The 13,029-nt window shown below is 32.2% G+C and overlaps 1 protein-coding gene across 2 annotated transcripts in view; it reads right to left on the minus strand.

Annotated features, from left to right (window-relative positions):
- The window catches only part of LOC132699862 (nephrin-like), a 508,010-nt gene that overhangs the window by 129,772 nt on the left and 365,209 nt on the right, over positions 1-13,029 (minus strand). For both annotated transcript variants that reach the window (XM_060666811.1, XM_060666820.1), the window contains 2 exons: positions 8,278-8,420; positions 5,016-5,154 (listed from right to left, as the gene is read on the minus strand). In XM_060666811.1, coding sequence (XP_060522794.1) covers positions 5,016-5,154; positions 8,278-8,420 — 282 coding nt within the window. The remainder of the gene's footprint in view (positions 1-5,015; positions 5,155-8,277; positions 8,421-13,029) is intronic.

Raw genomic sequence — 13,029 nt, forward strand, 5'->3', positions numbered from 1 at the left:
AGTCGCTATCAGTTGGTTAAACCGTTTGACACTTGATAAATTATGCGCTGCTTAACACGCTGATAATAGGAAGCTTTTGGTAAGTTTTATTTTTAAATTATCTTGAGTTTCGGCGGGTTGAAAAATTTAAAAGTAAAATCAGGGAATGCAATAATTTGTATAATTAATTGATCTAAAAGGCCTAAAAACACTGTCCAGCAACATTCGTATATGTTGAACAATGTCCGGAAATCGTCTGAAAATAGAAAACTGCCATTGTCGAAAATAAATCAAATTTTTATTGAACTTAGATTCTGTTAAACTGCGCAACTGTAATATACATATATCAACAGTTTCTATAGCTAGGTAACTAAAAATATTGCTGCAGTATTAAAATTTATGACTTTCGGGAACCTCCCAGAATTATAGTTTGTAATGTAATGTAATGTAGTGATAATAGTAATTGAGTACTTCTTTTTTGAATATATCATTTGGTTTGTCTATAGGGAAATCGATGGAGATAATATAGTTTCAATGAGCCTCTCTATTCCAATTTTTCTTTTTCTATGTGGCGGTGCGTTCATATCCTTGAGCTCCTATGACACTTTTATTCGGCTGCTTCCTAGTGGTGCGCAGTTGGTTAGATGATAAATTTCAAAATGCAAACAAAAAGCTAATCTCGAATCTTCCTAAGAAGACATGCTAATAATCTGTAAAATATTTAGTTTAAGAATTTTACTTTCAACTTTATTATATGGCAGTTATTATGCTCTGTTTTTTAATGAACTGTAAAAGTTAGTGGTCGCATTCCATAGGAGTAGTATTATATCTGTGATGAAGTGACAAGGGTCCCGAGAGTGACAGGTACTGACTGGTGTGACAGCTGTGCCTTAGTTCTTTCTCAAAAATCACTAGTGTTCCTGAATTTGTTGCTGAGAAAAGGATTATTGAAACAGTCCCCTCTAAAAATGAGAAAATTAGTAATTAAAGGTCGTAGAAAAAGTATAGTATGTAACACGTTCGGCAAACTTTTTAAGTCACTCGTTTATTAGACATGATTGATTGATTACATGCAAGAATTTTAGTTTTATCGAATAAAATTTTATGTCCTGTTTAGTCTTAAGGCTCTTTCATGTTCTTTGAGCTTACTTGATATTTTCCGTCCGGTTTCTCCAATGTATTCTTTGCCGCATATGCATATGCCGTTAACTTCTGGTATCTCAAACGGAATTTTGTCTTTGACGGATCGAAGATGTAGAGAGATTTTTTGACAAATCTGGTTTTGACTTTCTGTTTCCTAAGAACTTTTGATATGTGGTCAGTGATGTTTTGAATGTAAGAAAGGGTAACAGTGGCAAGTGTGGGGTTGCCTTCGGACTCATTCTCTTTGGAAGTTTGTGGAAGTTAATTTTGTGATGGAACGCTTAATATATTTAAAGCGAAAATTATGAGAGAAAAGAACAGAGGCAATGTGCTTTATTTCTGGGTTCAGTGGCTCGGGCTGAGATAGTTTTGTGGCTCTGTAAAAAAGAGAGTTGATCACCGATGATTTTTGGTTAGTTTTGGATGGTGATATGACAATGCATTGAGGTATCGGTCTGCGTTCGTAGATTTTCTTTAAACAGAATGACCCATGTTAGGTCTGATTTTCCATTGATAAGAATATCTCAGAATGGGAGATTATAATTAGCTTCTAATTCAGTTTTAAAACGTATGTTAGAGTTTAAATGTCCGAGAAAATCTAGTAGGGATTCTTGATCTTCAGGCCAAATAACAAACGTATAATCGACGTAGCGTTTCAAAAATTTTGGTTATGATGAAAGGTGTTGAGAGCTTTTTTCTCAAGGGCTCCCATAAATATATTCGCGATGACTGGTGATAATGGAGAACCCGTGGTTGTTCCCGACGTTAGTTTCAATTAAGATGAGGTTTGGTGCCAGATTCTCGGATTTTAATAAATCTGAAATGATGTTGAGAGTTTGTATAATGTATATTTATTATTCTAATAAACTGCCTGTAGAAACGACGCTGTCACATTATTTTCATTCACCAAACTCGTCTTTCTATTGTTTGCAAACTAGTGTGTGCCTAATTTGGGAACGGTTCGAGGTGCCTAGGTCTTAAAAAACTAAAACACGAAATTTATCAGAAAATAGCAACTTTATTGTAGAAAGTTCAACTTCGGTAAACTTGATTGACGGTCAGTATCCTCTTAATAAGGACGGAGTGGTTTGGAAAATGTTCTTTTCTTAATTTTGTGAAAATTTTGAGGTTGCAAAAGAATAGTCGCGTTTAATTTCAAAATATGAATGAATTCTGCATTAGGCTATAGTTTGATAAGTTGATAAGTAAAGAAGTAAATAAAATAGGCTAGCAAGTACCTAAACAAGTTAAAATTCCCACACCCGTCATACCTACGTCCGCTCCCCGAGGCAAATCCCATGTTCAAACCAAAGCGTCCCTATTGCCGGGAAAGAGCAATTACAGTGCGGCGGTGGCAACCCCAAAATGTCGCAGAATACGGCCCGTTCGGCTCCGACGGCCCGATCTTGTGCTCCAAATAAGTAAAACGCTTCCTGACAACTTTAATACTCCTCCGAGCTCATCGCACGACCCAAATCGAATTTACCGAAACCAGGTGGAAACCTCCGGTTTTGATTTATTGGATTAGTTTGATTTCAAAACAAATACGTTTCGGATTCCGACAATTCAAAGCCTATTAAATTAATGCCGGACGAAAATTTCGAATCGATTTACGTACGTAAACTAACCAAATTGATTCCACGTTTTCGAATAATTTATACCTTTCGCTGTTATTTCGGTTTTATTATTGTAGCAAAACCGGATTACTAGATCACGGGTTGGTTCTGGGAAGGTAAGTTTTCTGGGCATTGCGAGTGTGGTCAGTGGAAATCTTTATATATTAACAATATGTTGGTTACTTTTTTAATTAAAACTTTTAATATATTAAAACTAGGCTTTTTACATTTTTTACGCATATTATTCACCTATATTACTGTAAAAATAAAAACCTAAAAGGATTTAGTAGAACTTCAAAGTGTCAAGAACGAGAAATCAAATGTTAAATTTTCCGTTCTACAGTACTGATTCATTTATCCACTATAGTGGATCATATAAACTCTTTACAAACTATATGTTTGTAAACAGTACTCAGATGACGTATTTTAAACACGATTCACTTGACATTTCATAAACCTCAAGGTAGATGGCGCTAGCGTCATATAAATTCAAATTCAAAAATTCGTTAAATTTCAAAAACAAAAGTTATTGAACCCGGAATTCAGTGTTGACTTAAAATGTTGACCAAAATAGTACCGTTTTTTTTTAGTTTGATCATAGAAATAAAAATTTATGAAGTAATTAATTTATATCATTTATTGCGGCAAAAGAAATTAAGAATTTAAGATATATTGTTGGTTCTCTCTGAGTGCCAAATTATATTATATAGAAATATATTCATGGTCAGCTAATTTCATTGTAAGATTATTAATTAATCACCAGTAAGAACAAATATTACAAGACAAAAAAATCACAGTTAAAACAGAATCACCCATTAGTGAATAAACATGCTATCTGAATATAGTTTTGGTTAGTTCGCCATATATATCGCTCAAAGCTTTAGAAAATAATACTACACTAACACACAATGTTACAAAAAGCAAAAGGAATTTTTAACAATTATTACAACTGACAACTTTAACCGTTGCCGATATACCAATACTGTTCATTGGAATTAGACATTATTATATATTATTATATTTTGGTTAGCAGTTTCATATTTTTGACTTTTTACTTTGTACTTGTTGCATATATTTTCTTGTAAACTGATTAACTTCTTTAATAAATAAATAAATATATAAATAAAACTGTCATAAGCTTTACAGATATTCCTTAAAACTACAAAATGTATTGTCTCCAAATATATGCATTTACGTATAAGATATTAAAGCCTATTTCATATTTTTTTAAATTGATCACCGCGCAGATTTTATCGGTATTCAATAAAAGAAGTTCTTCTGAATACAACCATATAGCACATTACATTTCTTATGTTTTCTACTTATTTTCGAGATTTTGGTAAAAAATTGACAAAAATAGCTCATTTTTATTTTATTATCACTTACAAGCAAAAGATAACAAGAGTTATTTTAACATTTGTATCAATATTCTAAATATTGCTGTAATTTTGTTCAACACATTTTTTATATACTTCAATTGCAAGACTTGACATTTAATAATAGTCCCGAATTGTCTCTTGGTCATTCAAACAATAGTTATAGATATTCTATGTTTAGAAAGAAAATTTTAGATCCGAATATGAGGAGGCGCACAATCTTGCTGTCATATTATTTGTATTGATATATTTAGGGGTAGTTCTTTTATATATTGTATTTTAAGAGATGCAAGTGATGATCTACAGTTAAGCTAACATTATCCGGTGTTTTTATTTATTTCATGTATTTAACTACGATTATTTACAGCTAGTATCGCGTATTTTGTATATTAGAGCTTTTTTTTGTATTGAACGAACTTTCATCGCTTCATAAAATATATTCCAATGAAAACTCCTTTGGCATTGCAATGTCAAACTGTTTTAAAACTGAGAGGATTGAACTGCTAGAAATACCTTTCTCCTGATGGATGTAGTAACAGACGAAACCGTATCTACTTCGAGATCTAATTCGAGATACGTTTATTCAGACATAATTTTTTGATAATTTACACATTAGCCAGTTCTACAATTTTTATTGCAATTGTAATGTACTGACCCTATGTACTAACCCTACATTTTGTTTTTTTTTACTTACCTTGGTATTTTGAAAAACAAAAAAGTTATAGCCGATGAAAATATTATCAAGATAATTTGAACAACGTTGGGTACTTTTCCAGTCAGTATTTTGGAAATTATTCAGTTACATCTATAATCACCTAGTCAACGAACGCACACATACATATTCTCGATCCTATTGACGGCCGTAACCGGACAACGGTCAACGTATGTTATTTGTACTTACCCAGGGATTTGCTATTAAATGACACTCGAAGTAAACATCGGCCCCCTCTTTAATATCGTTTCCGTCGAGCCTGTGGCCTAGACTCAATGCGACCTTCGGCGGATAAAGCACTTTGAGCATCCATGTTTGCTGCCGTTCGCTGTGGAAAATATTAAATATTTTTATGTATCGATTAATTCGTCAGCTGAAAGAGTTAGAGCTGAAAGGTGTTCAAACGTCATTTAGATTTTGCTGTATCTATGCACTAAAGCCTTCTTTGCGTTTTGGTCATGAGCAAAACGATTCTTCAATGTGGTCAGATTTTCTTCAGGATCCACTAGTTTTTAGTTTTGTCACGTTTTATATTATTTCAAAAGTAAAATTAAAGTTACTTATAAAGGCTATACACGCTGTACAGGAATGACTAATACGATCAACGTGGAAAATATGGCTAAAACAGAAGTTTTCAAGAAGTTGTTTTTTTAGGATATTTGGGAGATCTATTATTTCACTTTTGATATTGTTTTATAGTTTTATATTATACAGGTTAAAAGTTGTTTGCGTTTATTATTTATTTATATATTAGAATATTTTTTTGATTTTTTGATGAAAACATGTAAGTGGCAAAAACGGAAAATAGATTTTCTTTCGATATTTTTGACGGTGTGACCTTGCCGTTCCTAACGATAAAAGGATATATATATATATATATATATATATATATATATATATATATATATATATATATATATATATATATATATATATATATATATATATATATATATATATATATATATATATATATATATATATATATATATATAATATTACGGAAACACGAGATATCAACGGCATACAAACCTGATCATACCATCGGAGCAATACTAAGAAACCCAAAACAAAAAATTACTCTGGAAAACCAAGGAGTATACAGTGTAGCATGCGGATCGTGCAGCCTGACGTATGTGGGACAGACCAACAGAAGGATTTCAGCCAGGCTCGAGGAACATCGTTTAGCCATGGCAAGTGAGATTTTGGCGAAACGTCTGCAGGATTCCAGTCGGAGTTCAACAAGCGAACGGATGATATCCCGGAATATAGTGTCATCATATATATATATATATATATATATATATATATATATATATATATATATATATATATATATATATATATATATATATATATATATATATATATATATATATATATATATATATATATATATATATATATATATATATATATATATACATATATTTGAACTCCGACTGGAATCCTGCATCCGACTGGAATTCTGCATCCCACTGGAATCCTGCAGACGTTTCGCCAAAATCTCACTTGGCATCTTCAATGCCCGCGTTCCGAACACTTCGAACACTGGGTGTTCGTGAAATCCCGGAATATAGTGTCATCACGTTTTCCATCCGTGAATCAATACGTGAAAAAAAAAAAAAAAATATATATATATATATATATATATATATATATATATATATATATATATATATATATATATATATATATATATATATATATATATATATATATATATATATATATATATATATATATATATAAATCTATTTTCAAATATCTTGGCGGCAGGAACTGTGTACCATACTTTTAAATAGTTATTAATAAAACATACTTTATTTTTCCCTATGAAATATTAATTTGGTCCTCTTATCACATTAATGTTATGCCTGCAAATAAAAAAACTAATCACAAGAAACTTCACACGGTCTAAAATAAAGGCACAGTAAGAATGTTGTGAACATCTGAAAAACAATTTTTAATAGAGGAATTTTTCGATTTGGGATAAATGTGCATTATGAATAGCAAAACAAAACGTATATTATTTATTTTATAACTGAAAACTAGTGGGTCTTCGAGAAAATTTGTTCCACATAAAAAGAACCTTTGCATAACAGCACACTAAATATGAAGATTGTTCAAGAGGTCTAAGAAAATCCATTTGAGTCCATAATACAATGTATTTGCGACCGCAACCTTCTAACGCTAATAATAACTAAGGCAATCTTCAAAAATTATTCAAGAAAATAATTTAAAAACTGGCATGTCGGTGAGACCAAAGCTGGGAACAGATTCCTCTGGCGTGTCGGATTGGAATATGTTATGACGTGAAAAGTCGAGCACCAAAGTATTTTTTAATGTTAGAACGCGTTGATAAATTCATTGGTTGCCCATAGAGAATGTTTCATAATCAGGGCTGAACCTGCATGATTTTGAGAAAAAAAGTTTATGTCAATGTACGTGTCGAAAATTAAAAAAATTAAAGAAAAAGAAACGGTGTATTCTCATTTCTATTGAAACTGCTTTAGATATTCTGTTGATTGTTTGGTAGCATAGAAGCAATGTTCGGGTTGCTAAACGAGAGTCGTTCATATTCAGTAGGGAAATTACGATTTTTCAATATAATTCCGATAATTAAATCAGTTTTTTATTGTTTTTTATTTTTTTCGCTGGATGTCACAAAGTCAAGAGATAATTTTGGCCAAGAAGTGAATCGTTATTTTAAAAATGTAGTTTAGTTTTGAAAAAAGTAATGGCGTGCGATAACAGCATTTAATATCATGCTTACCTCGACGCCACTGGTAAAAACAGAAAACTAATTTTTGTCTGAAAAAAAAGTCTTTTTTGTATATACGTGGGGCTTCTATCAGATTTTAACAGAGTATTTAAAAACAAAGTAATTGGGAACCTACATAAGTATAAACTCTTTTTCTTATAATTATACAAGGAATTATACTTGTAAGAACTAGCATCTTATTATGAAACACCCTGCATTTTGTGTCTTTTGTCTGACAGTAACTCCCTAATTCGGTTGATCTTTGAAATAAATTTAACGTTATTGAAATCTTCAGTTTCTTACTGGTTTTCTAGTAACTGCTACGGATGGGGTCTCGCTGTCACAGCGTTAATTGTAATGCACTCTACTTCCTTGTTTGGGGGCTACGCGTCTAGACATTCTCTAATTAGTTAATCGTGCTCATTGAGATGTAACTATTATTTATGTCAGCGCCTCACTGTTTCAGCAAAGATTCTTAAAGTAGCAACAGAGGTATGTCCCAGAGAAAAGGACCGAAAAGACCTTCTGCGTTGGGTCCAGATAGCTATATGTCTTCAATGCTAAATAAAATTGCTACTTTTGAGATTTTTTAAATAAATTCAAGTTTTTTTTGGGTAATAATCTTATTTTTTATAGTAGTAATTTCAATATTACATTTCACATGTTTCACCTTATGGTCATTCTTACCTAAGTGGTATCCTTTGATTGGACGCTTTGCAGGCAAGAACAAGTCCATGATCCGCTGCGCTAGGATTAAATGACAAAACGCTCGTCGTAGTATTCCCGTCAGAACTAACTGTAACTATTCCTCCTTCTAGTAATATTCCATCCTGTAACATAAAGGAATCAGATTTAAGTTATTCTCGAGTAACTGGGAAAGAATTATGTGTTTTGTGCGCATTGTGGAAATATCAATGGATACTAAAAGGCAATTAGTGGAAATTTAAGGGATATTAGAATGATATTGCAGGGAAATTATTACTCATACTATTATATGTTATTATCATGATTATTACTTTTAACAAAACTTCTGGATTCTTCCTGCGTCGGTTTTCGCTGAGTCGAAATTGCTGATGTTTCGGCAATCATCCTGTTGACTTCTTCAGAACTTGACTGAAACTGAAACACAGCTCTGAAAACCAGGATGATTGGCGAAACGTCAGCAATTTCGACTAAGCGAAAATCGACGCAGGAGGAATCCGGAAGTTTTGTCAAAAGTATTACAGTAGCCTGTGGAAGTTTCTTTGGAAAATTATTATGATTATTATTATTAATGTTTGTTTTCTGTTTTTTTTTATATTTATTGCTTTGGTTAAATTTTTAGAAGTTTCGACACCGTTCATTCTATTTCGTTTTATTTAAGTTTAAACAAGATAAAATATAAACAAAGATAGGAAAGAAGAATAAGGAGAGTCAACGATAGATTAAAGTTCATTATCTCGTTGGTTTCAAAATTTATGAGAAAATGGTACATACAAAAGTTGTAACGATTGTAGGATGCATACTTTAACCTTGGCTCAAAAAAGCGTGGCGAATAAAACTTACATTTTTAAAAATGTATTTTTTATTCGTCACGCTTTAAAATAATTTTAAATTGTCCATCCTAACAATCTTTACAACTTTTGTATTTACCATTTACCATTGGATTTGGGCTTTGAAATCAATGAGATAATGACTTCACCCTGTAAGTAAGTGGTTACATACCTAGTATTGTCTGTAATTCTCTTGTATTCCTTTATTAGGAAAGGTGGTGAAGGTTTGTTTGTACCTACGCTTAACATTTAACACAATGCTCGCAATGATCTGGTCCAAGAAAAATATTATCGCTTAATAATCTGCAATAGACATTTGTGTGAGAATCTAAATTCGATTTATTTTTCTATATTATCTCGTAATTCAAATTGGATGATATATCTTGAGTGACTGCCTACTTTCAAAGATGTTTTTGTTATAAGTTGACATTACAAGAGCAATGATACAAAAATAATACCCTAAATAATATTTAAAATTGTCTTCACTGGGTTATACAACGTGTTTTCGAAATTTTAGTCAGAAAATTATGGTTATTTTGAGAAAGCGCTTGAGATATTTAAAGGATAATTAATGGGTTATTAAGGGAAATTAATTTAATATTTTGGAAATTTTGGGCAATCGAATGAAAATTAATTAAAATCTATTTATGCCGGTTAGGACTAGCCTTAAGATTTGAGAAATTCGATGAGCAAAACAAGTCAGCTTACTTAAAGTTTTTTCAGTTTTCTTTTGAAAGTACTTGTTTGTCAAATTAAAAAAGTTTTCCCTGCTTGCCGTCAATGAAACGCGCCGAACTTTTCTTTAATGTAAACGCGATTAAATTTTCTCATTTCCCCCAACTTTTATTGGTTTTGGGTGGATATAATTTTCCTACATTAAATTTTAGGTTACAGGATACGGCACGTAAACGATATTTTCAGTACCGCTTTCGAAAAGGTGTTATTTTATGGTTTATTTATTTATGAATTTACTCGTGCACAATATAGATCAGATTACTTTGTGGACGTCACAGAAATTTTAAACTTCTTGTATTATTGAGTTTGCTATACACTGATCTAGAAATTTTATTTCTATTATTGAAAATTGTAATAAATTAATATAGGCAATTTTAAGTGTTCAATATTTTGCCTCAAACTATATCCTCTTGGATTTTGATAGCAATTATCGAAATAACCCGCCTACTATTATCAAACAACATGACCAGTCGGTCTTGTAGGACAGCGCATCTATTTCTAATCTAATTTTTGAAATACTAAGAAATCGCTGAACTTCCATTGTTTCGGGCAGATGTCTAATGCTACGAAGCTTATATAGTAGACTAGTTCAATCGTAATGGAGTAGGGTGCAGTGAAGTGAGGTTGAGGACGCCAAGATTGGTGCGCTCTGTTAAAGGTTGCCAGATTGTAGGTATTTCCACGATTCGATTGGAAATGATGCTTAAATTCTTTTTATCCGCTTTATGAGCACCTCCGTGACATATACGGGCAACCTTTACCGACAGAATTGTGCAGCTCCGTGACCGTCACGGTCACTGTAATTTTATATGTCTCAAAACATTGCAGCTCCGTATGGGTCACGGTTAATATAGAAATATAATTTTCCAAATATTTTAATTCCGTATCTGTCACGTTGGGTGATAGATTAATTTGCGTTTGCCTATGCTAAGACTAGAGCCAGATATTTATGACTCACATTATCATTCTAAAAATTTTAAAATGATATTTGAAAATCCAAGACATTTTGCAAGAATAACTTTTAGGCTAGTATAACAATATATTTTACCTCTGCTAAGATTTTTTTTATTGTCGAATATTTAGAAAAGTTTGTTCAGCCAAATGTCTGACCAAGAAAATTCTGAATTTGAGTATTCGAATTTATCAGAAAGCGGGATTGACGATAGCGATGTAGAATCACATTCGGAGGAAGGCGAGGATGATGACCAATCAAACGATATCTGGCAACAAATAAATACAGATATCTTGGATTCAGCACCATCACGTTTCCAGTTTATTAGTGTCCCAGCTTGTACATTCAATGCAGATAATTTTGCAGTCTTGGATTATTTCCAATTAGTTTTTGATAATGAATTGATAAACTTATTGGCGACTGAATCTAATCGCTATGCAGAACAACAACCATGAAGATCGTCTGATGTTTTATTGCCTATAAAAACAGAGGAAATGCAAATATTTTTATGTATAAACATAATTCAAGAAAGAATGTACGGAACAACTAAAGACATTTTTGATACTGCAATAATTCCAAAACTAATGTCTTTACGTCGACATTCATACATAAAAAAATAACAATTTTCTAATAATGAATCATATGACTGTCATACTCATCCGAATCCTAAATGAAACAAAATTTGGCCTATTTATGAACTTCTAAATAGAAAATGAAGTACATCTTATATACCTGAACGAGAGATAAATGTAGATGAAAGTTTTGTACAAAGGACGATTGGGTTGAATCCAGTACATCCCTCTCAAACGATTTCGTTTCGGGATAAACATCTACATGCTCTGAGAATCTATTCGTTTAATATTTATAGATTATTTATTAATTTTAAAGCATAAATAATTATTATTTGCAAAAATTGCATGATTTTTTTTGTATCTAAATTGATTAAAAAAATGTGTTAAAGAACAGCTTCCTTAAACATTTTCGAATGCGGTTCCTTGCGGACAACCCGAGCTGAGGACCATTTGATGTGTTGTTTAGTCCTTACATGTTCCGCGATTCTTAAATTTTCGACTTCACCTCTCATTGTGTTTCCCATGTTCTTCAACTCTGACGTTTAAAGGTCATTTTGATGACTCTTCACCGTTACAGGTAGATACACTTATTCTCTTGGTGTTTCTGGCTTTGTTCGTGTAAGTATGCTCCTTAATATCGTCTCGGATTTGAATACAGTGCTAACTTTCTATTGTTTTGCTAATCGACTGATCTCTTCTGACATCCTGAATGTCTCTTTAAATCACTGAATCTCCTAAGAAACTTATCCGCTTTTAACAAACTCAGATTTCTTTGAAATAATAAATAATAAAAAATAAAAAAATTTGTATGAGTTTTTGCCAAAGAATAATTGGTATTATTAAGCACTTATTCCACCAGATGGGCTCGTTGTGCGCCCAGACCGCGCTAAAGGGCGTCCAGAATGCCGCCCATCCTATAGGAGGTCAGCAACTCCTTTAGTCTAGTATCGTGCACTAGGTCCTGATCGATCAGGGAAGTTGCGAAGACTCCAAATCTTGCCCATGCCCAAGCGAACCCTAAGCCTGCAATGTCCTGTGTAGGCCCCTGTTAGTGCTCTACACATTTATCATAAGCCCCACCTGCCTCATTCCCGGAGCCAAACGATAATAACAAACACTTCTAACACAACACACAAGAGATTTTCACTAATTGTCACTGGAATACTTCAGAATGCCTAACCTAACAATTTTTAATATGTCCTCATTCTCTAAACGCCATTTCAGAGTAACTTTAATAATACATTTTCGCTTAATCGGTTAGATTCCAAGAATATAACAAAAATAATTCCTGAATTTAAAGTTATTATGAGTACCAGTTGCCACTTAATTCAAAAAGGCTGGAAAAAGATTTTTCTCTAAAAAAAATATTTTTTGAGAAGAACCTAAAAATGAAACGATAAACAGGGACTGACATTAATATTAAGAAAGGTTTTGCCACGTTCTTGTGATAGCTGTCCAGCCGCCTGTACTACCTTCAGCTCCAGAAATATCCTTCGGTATATAAATTTCTAGAAAATGTGTTAGACGTATCTGGACAGTTATTTTTGTTAGATTTGGAGCTCTTCCTAAACCTTTCAAGGTAATAAAAAGTAACGATGCCAAATAAAATTGAAATCAATTCACTAAAATAAAAATTGTTTTTATCAAG

Source organism: Cylas formicarius, unplaced genomic scaffold, assembly GCF_029955315.1.
Source record: "Cylas formicarius isolate icCylForm1 unplaced genomic scaffold, icCylForm1.1 PGA_scaffold_10__41_contigs__length_53128322, whole genome shotgun sequence".
NCBI classification, from domain to species: Eukaryota; Metazoa; Arthropoda; class Insecta; order Coleoptera; family Brentidae; genus Cylas; species Cylas formicarius.